Source organism: Urocampus carinirostris, chromosome 17 (genome assembly GCF_059441175.1).
Source record: "Urocampus carinirostris isolate Australia breed hairy pipefish chromosome 17, RoL_Ucar_1.0, whole genome shotgun sequence".
NCBI lineage: Eukaryota > Metazoa > Chordata > Actinopteri > Syngnathiformes > Syngnathidae > Urocampus > Urocampus carinirostris.
This window is the reverse complement of record NC_142365.1, coordinates 16,362,888-16,380,203: the sequence shown is the minus strand read 5'-3', so window position 1 is coordinate 16,380,203 and position 17,316 is coordinate 16,362,888. Positions and strand designations below refer to the sequence as shown.

Here is a 17,316-nt window from a genome sequence, read left to right as displayed (position 1 = left end):
AAATTCATTCAAAATATGATAAAAAATCAACATTGTACATCTCTTAAATATCAAATAAAAATGTTAACTTAATACATGGACTGTTCGTTTTCCTTAGATACATTTGCAACCACATGTTAGCTAACACAAAACAACTAACTAGTGAATGTTGGGGAGTGAAGACAAAATAATTCAAAATATGATAAAATCTATATTGTACATCAGCTTAACATCAGATACAAATTTACATTTACAACCAAAGTCGTTTTACGGCTTTAACAGCGTAATAAAGTGGCTAACCAGCTTTCTTGAAAGCACTTCCTAATTAAACGTGACCATACCAAACCACTCAACGATTGACATAGAAAAACAGGATGGTCTGGATTTTTTCTAGCTAAATTAGCATCAACATGTTAGCTAACACAAATATCCAACTGTTAAAAGTTTGTTATTTTTAAGGAAATAAAACATTCAAAAGATGTAAAAAATAATATTGCACAGCTCTTAAACATCAAATAGATATGTAAATTTAGAACCAAAGTGGTTTTCGGGGCTTTAACAGAGCAGAAAACTGGCTGGAAAGCTGTGTTGCTAGCACTTTCTGAAAAAAATGTGTCGCGTGAACACTACAAACCAATTAACTTTTGGCAAAAGAAAACATGGATGGTCCGTGCTTAACTACTGTACAGTAGTGTTATTGGTGGCAGCAATTCAAATCTTATGAGCTGTGGAGTCCCTCAGGGGTCTGTGTTAGGACCTTTATTGTTTTTATTGTATATTAATGACTTGAGTAATATCTCCTTTAAATTAAGATATATGCTTTTTGGTGACATCACTTCAAAATTAGGCTAAGTTATAAATCTACAGGAATTGCAGCCAGAAATGACCGTATAACTAAACAAAGTCAATTGTCAGGTAGCCAAAACGCGGATTAATGACTGATAAAACGCTCTGTGAAATGTGAGAAGCTCTTAACAAAATCATTAAACTTATATTATCAAATTAATTAAAGAATGAATTATTAATTCAAATTATTTATTCACCTCTAAATTCACTACACCTGATATGTTGTGAAACAGTTTCTGAATCATATAAGTGAAAAAAATTAGTCAGGCATTGAGGAAGGGAAACAAGCACGGGCTCAGTGGATATAAATCCATAGTGTTGGTCGACAGGTGTGTTAACACTCTTGTCGAGTGCGCATATGGCAGAATCTACTTGAGTCTCTCGTGTTCAACAACGGAACTTCAGAAAAATGCAGAGAAACACAATTGGATGCTGTTAATCAGCAAATGAGATCCAAGTACCGGTAGTTGTTTTTACCTTCATTTTGTGCGTAAACACACAGCAGAGGGAAACGTAATACAAAGATGTCCATCTATTTATGCTCTTCCTTTATATATTATTTGTATCCAAATAAGATACAGTGAAACCTAAGTACTCGGCATAAATGGTTCGGGATTGGCGAATTCTCGAGTACCAAAGTCAAAATATATTGTTTAGGTGTTCCAATGCCCTGCACAATAACCAAAATATGAATAGAACCTGAACCTAAACAACCATTATTACTCAATGATATAAAGCGTAACTAAACAACAATAGTTATTTAAATGTGAAGATGATCAAGATTAAACATTCCAAAGGGTTGGAGTAGCCAAGATGGCGGCTCATGTCAATTGGCCACAGTTGTGTTCAGGTTTTTTTTTCCATTTCAGATTTTTGACTCCTGGAGCAGAAATGACTCTGGTCAGATACTAATCTTTATCAGCTTCATATTTTTTTATTAAATATATAGTATTTTTTCTGTACTACCTCTAGAGCAGAAATTTAGTTGTCTGGGGAAAAAAAAACAATGGTGGTCTGCTGCCACCTACTGCCATGGATTAATGTTACAACAGAATTATGTACACAATTTTTACTCTATTGGATGTAGTTTATTATGTTTACAATGCAATATTTTGCAGCTTCCTCATCAAAATAACAATAATAATAATAATTTCCTTTGTATTGTCATTCTTTGTAACAATGTACACAGAACGAAATGTCGATACACCTGACCCGTTGTAGCGAGCCGATGCAGCCGCAGCCAACAGAGGAAGTTATTGAATATGCAGAATTTTCGTGGTTTACCCTCATGAGCAGACTTTTAGTTTAAAAAACAATGGTAATCTGCTGCCACCTACTGACACCGATAAATGCTACAGCAAAAATAAGTACATCGTTTTTACTTTATTTGCTGTATTCTACTATGTTTGCAGTGCAATCTATATCAGATTCATCAAACTAAATAAGTAATTAACTATACAGTATTTTCCCTTACATAAGAATCTTATAAAATAAAAAGAATGGTATTATGCTGCCATCTATTGACATGGATGAATTTTACAGCAAAGTATGTACACGATTATTACTTTATTAGATGAATTTTGTAAAGTTTTCAGTGCAATCTTTACTAGCTTCATTAAACCATGTAATTTATAAAATATAGAGTATTTTCCTGTGCAGACTTTTAATTTATAGAAAAATAATAATACAATTTTGCCACCTACTGACATAGATGAATGTTACAGTTACTCAGCTTATCTCGGAAAGAAAGCATATACAAAACAATGATGAGATGAACAATGAAGCAGACAATTCCTTTGCTGAACTCCTCCAATATAAAGGTTTGACACAAAAGCAAAGAATACAAAAATGAGCATCCCTGCTTCTGTTGTCATGGCGATACTCACAGAATCCCCCTCTTGATCTTTAGCAGGCGAGAAAGGTCAGCGGCTGAAAGAGAGGGTGTCTTGTGAAGGTGCGCGATGCCTCTGAAGCGAACTGTACTTGCTGTTGTGCATCAATCGTACCTCTCATTGCTTTTCAATAACAAGAGAGTGAAGGCCCAGCTTGTAAAATAAAAAGAGATTGTTGACCTTCTGGGAGTAGTCACGTTCCTATCATCAGTCTGTAACCACATCACGAGTACAACGAAATCCTCAACCAAAAGCTTATTCGAAAGCAAATGATATAAAAGAAAGTGGACCGGGATACAGTGTTTTGACCCCTCTTTACAGCATTTTCCTCACTGTACCACATCAGCTATTTCACGTGCCCAAAAAACGTCAACAATTCAAACTTTGCAGTGTTTGTGATGCGATGTCTCTGTGCTATTGGTTCACTTCATGTAAGATGCTGCTCTTCTATGTGTTTGTGTCACAGCATTGTGAAAATGCTGATTTGGCCAGTTTGCCAGGGGTGATCATAGGAGCTCAGAGATCACCAAAACTAAAATGTAAAAATTGATGTAGAAGCCATGCAGAAGAGCGATGTTAAGGTCCCAAATTCATTCCTAGTAAAGGTAAAACCTTAAGCCTGACACAAAATCCACAGAATGGGCTTGTAAAAACTTTATAGACTTACTGAAAGAAGTGAAGCCACCGGTTCTGAAACCTTTGATGATCTTTAGAGGGATTGGGCGTACCTCAAGACCCCGGCCTTTGACCAGAACAATCTGAGTAGCCATTAGAAATCCCTGTTACACCACGACCATCAACTAACGCGACATCCAAACTTTAGCTGAACTATTTCCCACAATGCATTCATCTTTCTTCATTCAGTTCAGAATCTCCTATTCTTCTAAAATACTATGCGATAGAGTACTGAATTTATCCTACTATTTGTTGTCCTGTAGAGGGATGGGCACCACCAGGCTGTATTTGCCCAAGACACAGCACAGGAAATAGTGCCCCTACGGCCCTGGTGGTTAAGGGATCCACCCACCACCCAAATTCATGAGCCAAGGCTTGCAGTGAAGCTAAAAGGAGAAGAGTAAATATCATAACCGCAGAAATTTAGCTAGCAATGATCAAGAAAACCGATCCACTCAATCCCATTCACTCAAACAACTACCCTGGCTACCTGTAACCAATGAACAATTGGGATTATCTTTAAAAAACAAAGAGTGAGTTTAAGCAAAAAAACTTCTAGAAGCATGACAATCCTTGCAAGTGGAAGATTCAAAATCAGTTTTTTTTTCATCTCCCCACCTCTTTGCATACACCTGCTAACTCCATTCAACCAGCTCTAGTCACACCAAACGAATATCAGATTTCATTTTTCCTTACTGCTATAAATGTATTGTAAAAATAGGTAGTGCTTACTACATACTATTTGTCATTTTAGTGCTTTTATCTGGGGTAGAGCAGGTTCAGAACGTATTAGTTTATTAGCATAGGTTTCTGTCCCCCATTATACGACAATTTGGCCTTGCGACTCCAACCTTTCGAACAGATTTATGTGGTATCCCAGGACTGTACTGTAAATCCAGAAATAGAAGAGAGTATTTGATGGCCACAGCTTGTAATGGATATTCATATTTCCTCTATAGTAAGAGCTGTGAAGCTATCACAAATGCAGCGTGAAAGAATAAAGGTGTGGTTTAGTTTGATTTTCTAATGAGCACAGCGTTCTTTAATGTAATATTGTACAAGTTATTGTGATTTCCGGTAAATTTAACGAATTGGTTCCAGTGTCAACATCAGGAAAACACAACTGTTTATTTAGCTTTTGTTTTATCCATTTCTGTCTCGGCCTGGACTAAAGGAGCTGTTCTATTTTAATATCTACAGTGCTTCCCCTCCCTTAACCGCTTAGCCTTAGAGTGTCTTTTTTCAGGTTGCTGTTAAGGTATGGCTTTAATGGTGGTAGGGGGAGGGGATGATTTTTGCAGATGGTGTATTGGAGGTGGGAATATGGGCAAGGCAAGGAGAAAGCTGAATGCAGCTCCTATGTATTTCAATTCATTCTTTGTACGCTGCATCTATTTCATGAAAAAAACGTTTTTTTGTCTGTATGCTCTGTCTAAAATGCCACATGAAGGGGTAGAAATCCTGCAGAAATAGGAGTACAAAAGGAATTATGGCAGAGAGCAAAGAATGTTTATTCGAAGCAATAAAAGGCTAGCTAATTGTGATATAAAAATTAGAATTATTTCAGTGAACATGTTCCAGTAAGTTTTTCCTCACATTTAAAAGCACAGAAAAAAAGTTGGTTGCGTGCCTCTCAAGTATTCAAAGGCTATAAATAATATATATATATATATTATATATATACATATATGGGAGAAAAATACATAGTAATTTTCCTGAATACTTACCCTTACCCCTTAATTGTTAACTCTAAGCCCTAACCCTAAATAATAGTTTACCCTAACCCTAAACCCTTACCCTAAATAATTTACCCTAACCCCAATCCCTTAATCCTAAACCCTAACCCTAAAGAAATCTTAACCCTAAACCCTAACCCAAGCCCAAAACCTAAAGAAGAGTTAACTCTAACTCAAAACCCCAATGTGTGAATGCAAATTAAACATCTGAGGATGAAAGTTTGACCGAAGGTGCACATGATCAAAAAAACCTTTTGTTCTCAACACATTAACGGACTATCGCCTCCTATCACTGCTTTTGTTGTGGTCTGCTGCTACACATGTGACTATTATGGAAGCCATTTGTCTTTGGCACTTCTCTTTATTGCCAGAGAGCAGACGGCGCTCAGTCCCTGAGGGGCAAAATTCCCCGCTCGGCATTGGCGCTCTTGTCACACTCTCGAGGCGTGAATTCCGGCAGAGCCAGAAGGATGCAAAAGATAATGTAAACTGAGTGCTTGCATTCAAGTGCAGTGTAGCAGTTATCCCTCTGCCATTGCTCTTACGACTACTTTTGCATTCTTGAAATAATACATAATGACACCCTCTTTATCTTTACTTACATTTAGGCTGTTGTGATTGCTGTTAAGTTTAGACACTCATAATAAGGAGATAAGACACCAGTGATGAATATTTAGCTTGCAAGGAGAACGTGTTGTCAAAATTGAGGCACGACAACATGATTAGACTCCCTGCAGGATCATGGGAGGAGACCAATCACAATGACATAAACAGTGATAATGATGAATCAGTGACTACAAATAGAACAACACTGGCATTACAAGTGGTCTTCATTGCAGGTGCAAGGAAAACTAAGCTGGCATTTCATGTACTATTTGGAATGCAAAGCACTTTTTCATTGCATTCAATGAACAGACATTTAATGGCCAGCAAAAAGTGTAGCACCGATTCTGACAAATGTACAATAAACATACAATGATCATCTTATTAATGGCGCACTGGACAATAGATTTCAAAAAAGCACCCTTGTCGTGTCATCAAAAATACAAATCCCCACCTCGTACACATTATTGTTCCTACTATCCAGCAGGATGATCAAATTTTGCATGACCGTCTATTCAGGAATAAGTCCGGCGTCATTTTGCCACTGTTCTCCCTCAGTCTTCTTCAGTTCTGTTAAACAAAATGCCAAAATTGTACATTTTGGAGATGTAAACTAAGCACAATGTAACCTCAAAAGTGGCTCAACGATGGTATTTCATATCAATTAGAACGTGTGAAAGACAATGTAAAAAGAAGATGAAGACTCAAATGCCCAAAAATGAGACCGCAATATGGAGTTTTCATCAACACAGCCCAGAAAATCAGTGGATGCTCTTTGCTCAGTCTGTAGTACATTGTAAAAGGACTATATAATGGACTCCGCTTTGACGAAATGTATGACTTTTAACCCTCTGTTAGATGCTATGGATCCCTTTAAACAAAGACTGACAAGCTCAGAGACAGATTTTTCCACAGGACCACCAAGACCCTAAGCAAACAAAAACATACAGATATCTTGCCTATGAATAGAGAGAAATGTAGATGTTATGTTCAATAGCGCACTTAGAAACCAGGTCGGTGGTCATTGTTATTTATTTAGCCTGTGGTTGTGATTACATGCCATATAGACCCCCCTCCTTTTAATTTCTAAACATATTCAAACGATTTAATATAGAACACAACTTTAAGGCCAGAACTTGATCAACCTAACGTGGTAAGAGGGTCGATTGCCACTCACCTGAACCGACATAGAGAACTTGATCTCTGAGGTACAGGGGCTCCCGGTGAGCCAGAATACGGCGAGGGTTTCCTGGAGCTACTGGAGAGAAATCCTAGTCCCCAGCTATGTGGCATGGATCAGACGTGGCGGCCAGTTCTTGTGCTGATGGCTGCTTGACGCACCTTAGGCACCCGGCATCCCAACGGAAGCCGTCGGCCAGGCGTAACATAGCTTGGCCCTACTGTGCTGTTCGATGTTGGGTCGAGGACCAGAAGGATAGCAGCTTGTTTGGCTGATGGGGCCGATGGATACAGACCCACTCCGACCCTTTAAGTGTGTGTCCTTTCATCTGATGCGCCCTGGCGTAGCAGGGCTGCATCCGACGTTGCGTCTCTACCACCGTGCCGTGGACAGAGGGTCCTGCTGTTGTCGCTCCTTGTCGCCAATGTTATGTTCAATAAGGCACTTGGAAACCGGCTCTGTGCTCACTGTAGTTTATTCACAGTAGTCATTTCTTATCTTAACACTTTTTGTCAACCACATACTTTAAAGCTGTGACGTCAAGACGTCCTAACATTACCCTGTGGTAATTGTTGGTAATGATGTTGCACTATGTTCTAAAGCACTTAAAACTCTTTTGTACAAGCCCTACCTTGTAAATATTTGCCTATCCATCCTAATAGTCTTCATCCATTATCTGCACCACTTATCCTCAGTAGGGTCGCAGGAGTGCTGGACCAGCCATCTTCGGGCAGTGGGCAGGGGACACCCTGAACTGGTTGCCAGCCAGTCGCAGGGCACACAGAGACACTCATTCGCTTATTCACACTTAGGGACAATTTGGACTGGCCAATTAACCTGACTTGCATGTTTTTGGGCTGCAATAGCTGGACTTGAACCCTGAACCTCTGAACCGTGGGGCTGCGCGCTAACCAGCCAGCCGCCTAGCCACCCCCTAATATTATTTTTTCCTCTTATTTTTTCTTTTTCTTTTATGACATGCTTATCCTAGAGTGCTGCAACTAATCATTGTTGTAAACAATGCTCACTATGTTATTATCAATGCCAATTTAAACAATTTTATTTACATTAAATTAGTGAGCTACTTTCACAGGAGCTCCATCAAACGCTTGAGAAGTGACTTCTTGTCATTTTTCTTATATAAAAACATTTTTTTCAAAACATTTTGTCAAAAATGACTTAAAATGCTTGTGGGAAGAGTACATGTGAAGGTCCAACCAACAGTGAGTAAAAGCAGATAAAATATTTCCTCGGTTCTATCGCTCTGTAAGCTAATTCAGAATTAATGAGAAAAGCTGACATCATCAATCCCATTTTCATCCATCAATGAAGAACCATCGTGCATTGAGATGCTTCTTTTGCACCCAAGGGGAATTCATTTCTTATCTAACAGGATTTGGTGGTCAGAGTGGGTGTTTGCACCTTGATAAATGAGGAGAAAGCGGAAATTGCATTATCTGCAATAACAGATGATTTATGTCCACGTCAGCTGCATGCTCAAGACGCGTCAGAAAAGAACCCCGCAGCAGTAATGCGATTTATTTTGCTTTGGTCGGATCGGGAAATGTCAACGTTGCTTCAGAGCACATTAGCTTCAACTTGTTGACATTTACGCGTCTGCTAAAAGTAGCGCACCTGTCAGTGCATTTTTGATTTATTTTTTTCTCATTGTTGACTGCCTTTATTTTCATAGGATATTTCTGTGTGATGAGCTTAACCAATCAACTGTTAGCAGCAGAAAACATGCAAGGTCCATTTTTAGCTACATTAGGATTAACATGTTAGCCAACACCCAGCAACTAGCATTGGAATGTTAATTTATTAGGAAAATCAAAATCATTTTAAAAAGGACCAAAATCAACATAAATTGCTCTTAAACATCAAATAAAAGGGAAACTTGCACCCAAAGCCCTTTCCAGGGCTTCAAAAGAACATCCAGCAGGCTAGATAGCTTTCTTGCTTGCATTTCCTGATCAGAACATATGAGCAAGCTAAACAGCTATCTCAGTTATATTTAAGAGCTATTTCATTGCATTCGATAGCGTATTTTTTGTTTTACGTTTTGCCCCACCAATCATCAAATACGAGGTTATGAGTTTAAAATCAACAGCCTCGATGAATAATCGACAAAACAGAAGGAAAAAAAGGGCTCGACAGAAAGCCAGAAGCCAGCTAGCCAGCTCTCTTTAAGGTCTGAAAACAACCTTTCCTATAAGTTTACATTTATTTGATGTATCAAAGCTGTACAATGTTGATTTTTTTCACCTTTCAAATTATTTTAATACCCTTATTACTGATTTAACATAAGGTATTTATGAATCCACAGCATGGGTGTACGTTAACAAACGTTGAAACACTTTTTTCAGCTTTCCCAAGTCTAGTTTTGCTAACTTGCACTTGAAGTTATTTAGGAAAAGAAAGATTCTTGTCTTACTTTGCTCTTTTTTTTACTCATAGATTGAAGAGTCCATGAAGGGAATGCACAATGGATGGTGAACTGATGTCTAAGGAATTCTTACTTTTTTTTTTGGAACACCGTATCAGAGCATTACAACAAAACTGAGCAAAACAATTGAGTAAAACGGTGGTTCTGAAGTTATCAAATGACCTCAAGCTCCTCGATGAATCAGGTATCCGCCTTCCATCTTTGACTAAACAATCCAAAATGAGCCTCCCGACTAGTTTCAACGGGCACCGGGTAGTCCAAAGAGTCGAAAAGATCTCAAACAGAGCTTCAATCCAATTCAATCACTCCAGCGATGACAACGCCAATCAATTTGATTCTTCACTCCATCAAATAGGATCGCTGGAGGACACTGGAGGCAACACGACCATGCTCCCGCCTTTGGTATCACAAAAGGAAGCCCAAGACAAGATGATCATCTGGGCCTCTGAGCAGGAATGTTGCGAATCTGGGCTCAGAGAGATCGAGATTATGGATACGTTCTTGAGAAACCCGAATGAAGATGAGGAAGATGGGGCGAGCATAGGTAAAGATGAGTGCCCAATGTCGATATCCTCCAGTTCCATCGCCAGCTCGGCTTCAACCGAGCTGAGGAAAAATGACAACGACGACGACAACAAAGTGCAGAAGAAGACTCAGAGAGATAAAGACCAATGGAGAAAAAACTGTAGTTGGAGTACAGAGCAAGGCGGAACCAAAGGGGAGAACACAAGAACAGAACAAGGACGACTCAAGCAGTCCAAGTCGGAAACAAATGTCTTTGTCTCCAATCTCTCCACGATGAAACTTAGTGGAAGTCTTTCTAGCACTGTAGATTCTGGTCGGGACACTTTTGTCCATCTGCCCAGCTCTAACACAAAAATTTCTTATGCCAACAACACTACCTCAGCTCAAGCGGTACAAAGGACATCCCAAGACAATAACAACCAACTGCGTGATCAATGTCGCAGTCAGGATGAGAAAAAACACTACAGAAATGGATCCTCATTCCACAGTGGACTGGGTCAAAGAAAAGGACCTGGATTTGAAGAAGAGAAAGCACCATTGAGGCGACAGCAGCTTGTTAGACCCCTTTGTCAGTCAGAAACAAGTCAAACCTCAAGAGAGCTTGGTGGTCAGGGGGTTGCAGATGAGAAACTCCCTTCCAGCAATACTACAACACTTTCCTCAAGTCACACACACAACGGTTCCAACAAAAAGCTTACAAAATCATCATTACGTGAACCGTCAGATTTGTCACACCTTTACAGCACATATGGAGTCTTCCAATCCAGACCATCCAGCCAGGCAGCCAAAAAAGAATTTATTTCAAAGGAAAAACAGCTGGGATCAATTGCAAAGTCTACTCTAAACTCTTCCACCTTGGAAAAGCAACCCCAGACCCACTTCACCTACAGACGCAATTGTTCCAGTCCCAAAAGGTCTTTCACGCCCCCCCAGTCCCCTCTCAAGACACCTCAGGGATCACCTGGAAGGCAAGCCTCAGTGTACCTCATATGTAAGGATGCCCGTGGAAACCTTCAACACACCCCACCAGGAGGCAGCCCTGATAGGAAAACGTCAGCTCCGGGCCCTGATAGCGCGAGATCGCATGTTAAAACTAACATCTATCCCAGCGGAATCCCAAGAGCACCTGCCTACAACCAGCAAAGCACCACAAACCCAAGCCATACCGCCAACATTCCTTCACCAAAACTAAAACCAAAAGGTGTCCGCCCAAAAATCATCACCTACATTCCGAAAAATGCTACACTCAAGCTTCAGGCTGCGGACGGACCTTATCAGGTATCTTCTTTACCGGCACGATTGTCCACATACACACACAGTTCCATCAAAGAAACCCCTAAAGGCTCCGTCAAGACTGAAAAAGAAAACCGAGGAGCACCCGTACTCAGTGCCTCCAACTTGCTTTATGACAAATACCACAACGACACACCGAGCAACATCGTCACGCCGGGATTGTTGAGCAGGAGTACGCGAGGTCCTGGACATACGAATATGGTCCTTCCGACAAATGCACCCTTAAAGCAGGCCACTAAAACTGAAGTCCTCAACGAGGTACTTTATACTGATTTAGAATAAGATACTTCTATTGTACAATTGAAAAACGTATTACTTGATTTTTAGGTCGGGAGATCAGCCAGTTTCAAAGAGAGTTCTGCAGAGAATTCATCGCAGCTTCGTACAGCTGCTCAGTCCGGAGGGAGCTCAAGTCTGTCGCGCTCGGGCCGAGGTCTCCGATTGGGCCTGGGAGCTGTGACCAGGATGGCTTCCGGCTCACTCAAGGTTAAAGGTCCGAATCAGAGGTCAATTATCAGTCAACCGGTCCAACAAGGAAGCCCGGCACCCAGCCAGAACACCACAGGTAAATTTAAAAACACAGTCCAATTTTAACTGATTTGTCAGAAATCTGTCACCAAAAAGCTGTTTTCTGTTTACTCCTCTGCAGTAGTGAGAACATGTTGGACAGATTTTGCCTGAGATTAAAGTAGCTCATTAAAATGCATCGACTCAAATTTGGGTTGATCAATTTGGAGGATTTTAAGACGATCCCTGCTTCTAGGGGGAACGCCCTGCTCCAAGGTTGTATCTACAAAATGAAATTCATAAATATACATCCATTTACTTTTCCTTCTTGAGTTCAAATAACAGTTCTACCTGGTTCTGTTAAGCTTGTGCTGATACGTTTGGTTGATCCGGACCCAAGCGCAGACACAACTTTTATGACAAGATTTTATGTGGGCGAACGGTGACAGTGAAAGTCCTTCCTTAACAGGGGGACCTAAAACGAAAAACAGTCCAGCAAAAACTCACAGCTGGCATGGTATGGTCCCTAAATACAAGTAAAACTACAGTCCATAGACAACTCACGGATAGTCAAGTTCAAGAATTCCAGGGCTGGTTGACAAGAAAACCAAAGCGATGATCAGTTCCTTCTAATCTTTATTTGCAGAATATTCTGGGCACAAATGACTTACAGAGAATGGCTGATGACAGTTCAAAGTACGAATACATAATGGATTACTAAAAGGGTTGTCCATAAGCTGAAACATAACCTAAATAAAACTTAAGGACCAGGGATGGGAACCTGAACAGCGACTCTTGTTCTAAACTGGTTAGAACCAGGGTTGGGTAGGGTTACTTTAACTGGATTACTTTCAATTACTTTTGGATTACTCCAACCCCAAATATGCTAATAAAAGACAGAAGAAACTAAATATGAATAAAATGATGACTCACAACACGTGGTAAGCTTTCTCTCCTGGCTTTGATCTCTTTGATCTCCGGCAAAACTAACATAAAATGCGACAGAAACAAAATGAAAATAAATCCAAACAGATTGCCAACATCATTTTTGCCGTTCCATGTATTCCGTTACTCCCCAAGCCTGCACAAAATGTAGTAATTTTATTCATATTTAGTTTCTTTTGTCTTTTATTAGCATATTTGGGGTTGGAGTAATCCAAAAGTAATTGAAAGTAATCAAGTTAAAGTAACCCTACCCAACCCTGGTTAGAACAAGTACTGCTGTGATGACACCCAAAGCCACTTCTGGCTACAAAATAAATTACAATGAAAATAATAGAAAAGCTGTAAAACAACTCCTAAAATAATCATGACTATACAAAATATTTCGTAATTACAAGAGTTTGAGAGCTATAAAATGTCATGTTTTTGCAGGTGACGACGAGGTTTTTGTCCCCCCGACGACCTGCAGCACCCCGCTTCCCAAAGCGACCCCATCGGGCCTGCGCCCCCCCGGCTTTAGCTCCGCTCGCCCCCCGTCAGGCCGCTTGGCGGGATTTGGCTTTGTCAGGAGTTGCAGCGCGTCCTCCGCCCAGAACGAATCTAGCAGGACAGCGCACCGTAAGTCACGAAAAAGGCAGGCGTGTGAGCTTAATGGCTACACAAGTGTCTTTATCACCATCGTCTTGTTTTTATGAGGGCTTTTAAGCCTCATTTGCATAAAGACTCCCCGTCCGCATTCATTAGGCGATGTTTACGACCAAAGCCACGTTCTTTGGAGAGCTTGGGGTCTTCGGTCTACAACGTGACAAATTTCAGGCACTCCGGGTGTGCAAGAAACAAGCACATTCAGCAATTGTGTCTTAGTGAAGATTATTTTTTTTATGGTTGTCATATATTAGACATCGTTAGCAATAATAATAGAATAGAATAGAATAGAATATACCTTTATTGTCATTGTTACAAAATGGGTTAACATATTGTGACAACGAAATTGGGCGTGACACTCCAGTTTCACACATTCACAGTGAGGTAAAAAACCCAAGAAGATAAAGGAGCAGAGAAGATAAGGTTATAAAACGAGGAGGATAAGGTTATAGTTATAATTTACACAAAATTCACCCAAGAAATGTCGGCATATAGGATGTTATATACAGTTTGGTATCGTAAGGGTTTGTGCAATATGCATTTGGTGCAAAAATAGTCATCATAGTGCAAAAAATGGTCAACAAACGCATTTGGTGCAAAAGTAGTCATCATAGTGCAAAAAAAGATTGTGCAAGGTGAGCAGTAAATAACCATGGAAGATTGATCCTGCAATATGGAGAGATAAATAAATAGCTACCAATATACGCTATATAAATGAACATGTAAGTAAATCATCCATCCATTCATCCATTATCTGTATCGCTTATCCTCAGTAGGGTCGCGGGGGTGCTGGAGCCCATCCCAGCTATCCTCGGGCATTGGGCAGGGGACACCCTGAACTGGTTGCCAGCCAGTCGCAGGGCACACAGGGACAGACAATTCGCTTGCTCATTCACACCTAGGGACAATTTGGACCGGCCAATTAACCTGACATGCATGTTTTTTGGAATGTGGGAGGAAACCGGAGTGCCCGGAAGAAACCCACGCAAGCACAGGGAGAACATGCAAACTCCACACAGGGAGTTCGATCTCATGACCTCAGAACTGTGGCGCACACGCGCTAACCACTGCGCCACCGTGCTGCCCGTAAGTAAATCATACTGTACCTAAATCGGTCATGCTCAAAGTCCAGCCTGGGGGCAAGTTACAGCCCGTGATGAATTTTTACTGTCCTACAGCCTCTGTAATAAAACTTATAATATGTGGCCCGCCAGTAATGTTGACTGCAGTAAAAAATACATTTGTCACCCCAAAAATATTCACCATTTCACCAGATCATGGCAGTAGCACACTTTGGCCACCTTGCCCTTGGCTTTCGGTGAGATTTTTATTTCATCCCATTTTCGACATGGTGACTGTAAATGAAAAAAGGAAAGTTGACTGTGAGGGCCGCTGCGTCCAGGACAAGTGGAATATTGAGTTTGACAGAAAACAAAAACAACTGTGTTTTCCTTATTTACCAAGAGACCTTGGCTGTTTTTTTAAATAATATAATATCAAAAGGAACTGCCAGACTGTTGACTACAAAAAGCTAACCGGAAACAAATGCTGTGAAGCTGCTAGAAGCTGTTTAATTGGCACAGCAATGCTCTTTTTACGAGACCCTGCAAGTCAAAAGAAACTGCTACAAAGGCGAGATACAAAAGTAAGTTACGAGGTCGCGATGCTGATTCCCATGCACTGCAAACCTTTCACTATCAAAGACTGTTCAAAGAATGCTAGGCTGAATAATCTGCCCTTACATTTTCAGTTTACCAAATCTGGCCAGCTTTATGAAAAGTTTGGACACTCCTGATCTAAATAGATGACATATATGCAATATACTCATTTTCTTGTGCATTTGTTTTTTACTGTGTTTATTATTTCTTGTATTTTCTCGAGTGTTTTATTGTGTATTTTGTCACAACAAACGGTTATTCAAATGAGGGGGCAGGTCCAACTAGCTCAGATTTTTACCAAATGATTTATCAGTGGCTAAAGATCAGTGCGCTCGTCGATCAACCAATAGGTGTAAAGCTCAGCCAGTTTGACCCGCCCCCGCATTTGAATAAAATGTTGTTGTGCTCAAATAAAAGACAAAACACATGAAAATTAAAAGACAACACACACGACAAAACACAAGACAACGCACGCAACAAAATTAATACCGAAATAAATAACAAAATGCATAAATATAATAAATAAGTTGCATTTTTGTCATATTCGTAGTAAGGGATTTATTTACGTGTTCATTTATTTCCATTGTATAAATTCGGAGCTTTGTCTGGAGAGGGATGGGCGCCACCAGACTGTACTTGCCCAAAACACACCACAGGAAATTGTGCCCCTATGACTCTAGTGGTTAAGGGATCCAACCAACCAACCAACCAACCATATTTGTAGCTATTTACTTATTTATACATACGGCAGGATCCGTCTTCCATAGTCTTTGGCCAAACACTCGAAACCATTTAAGGACTCCAAGTGTGCCAAAAACGAGCAGATTTAGCAATTCAGACTGAGTGCCGATTTCTTTTTTTTTTATGGTGGTCATCAGTGTACCCTCTAAGCTGCGCGCGTGCGCAATTGCACACTGCTCGCACATTCTCAGAAATCCTAGCCAGTGCACCAAAATGAGGGCTCAAAATTACTAATTAAGAAGCGACTTAAGTCAAAGTCATAGTGCATGAAGGTAAAACTACATGGGTTCCCCTGACGTTGTGTCCTAAATACGGTATTTTGAAGTCGAGTCGAAGTAGAACGAAGTTGAGTAAAGTTAGTAGAGTTTGTCGAGAACCGGCTTCTTCGGCTCGGCTCACTAAAAGGAACCGTCTCTTCCGGGTCCTAAACGGCTCTTCAGGTTGTTTTTGCTTCTTTAATCCCAACATGACCAAATATTGTGTAAAATTATGCACAAAATGACTTAAAAGAATGGGGGAATAGAACAAAAAAGAAAAAAATACCAAAATGAAAAAGTAGTAAAAAGCTGGGAAAAAAGGAAACAATAGGAAGAGGAAAAAAGAAGGAAACATTTTGAAAAAAGAAGGAAAAAAAGTAAATAGTGAACAAAAAGAAAAAAGTAACAGCTCGGAAAAAATAAACACAGGAATTTTTAAAAAAGTAGAAAAAAACCACGGAAAAAATAAAAAGTTTGTGTTGCAGTCAAATAATTTTCAATTATATCAAGTAAATCTTGTTGCCAACATTGTACTTCCACTAAAAAATGTGATTAAGTACAGTTCTGTATCTTAAACCGACTAAATAAGCCCCCAAAAATGTTAATATTATGCGACAAAATATATCAGGAAATGAAAAGAAATGGATATCTTGTGAAAGAATTGTAAGAACAAACGACGTTTGTAGGCCGTACAACCTTTGCAATAGTACATGAGTCAATTCATTCAAAAGAGAAAAATCATTTTGCATTGCCGGAAACTCAGCAAAATGTAACTTGATGTCAAGTTTTGGACATGTTTGATAATGAATTATCTTGCCACACTTGGGATTATGGTTGCTCACTGTTGTTTCAAGCGTTGCTCACAGACTTTGTGTGAACGCTCAGACCCGTGGAAAATTACAGGGAACATTGGTGGTCATGACATCGTGAGCAACGATATCTGCCTACTCATGTTTTAGATTAGAGCGTGGTTTGTTAGTTCCATGTGGAATGTGACCTAGATAGTCGGAGATTCCTCTCCCGGTTACAGCTGACGTGCAATCCGGCGTACGTCACCTTCAATGTTACGCAATCTCATCTGTCATCCGATTGGTCGATGATGAGAGGGAGATTTGTGCTTATGTAGGGAAGGATAGAGGGAAAAAGGTTTCCTTAATGTTGAAACTGTTAAAAGAGGTTTACTTGTCTGAACCGTTATATATCATGAATTATTTAGCAAATTGGTTAGAAATCCGAAAGTATGCCTTATAAACTGGTGCGTCTTATATACCATAGTATACAGTGGCTAGGATAGGAAATGCGTAAAGTATCCATAGGTGAGAGTTACTACACGAGGTTTGACGGTATACTATTGTATTTGTGCAACAATTGATCAGTCCATAAATACTACT

General features: G+C 40.0%; 1 protein-coding gene across 2 annotated transcripts in view; it reads left to right on the top strand.

Moving 5' to 3' along the window:
* The window catches only part of mtus2a (microtubule associated tumor suppressor candidate 2a), a 49,041-nt gene that overhangs the window by 6,505 nt on the left and 25,220 nt on the right, over positions 1-17,316 (top strand). For both annotated transcript variants that reach the window (XM_088320946.1, XM_088320945.1), the window contains exons 2-4: positions 9,369-11,433; positions 11,503-11,740; positions 13,057-13,242. In XM_088320946.1, the coding sequence (XP_088177072.1) occupies positions 9,577-11,433; positions 11,503-11,740; positions 13,057-13,242 (2,281 nt within the window). In that variant the 5' untranslated portion in view covers positions 9,369-9,576. The remainder of the gene's footprint in view (positions 1-9,368; positions 11,434-11,502; positions 11,741-13,056; positions 13,243-17,316) is intronic.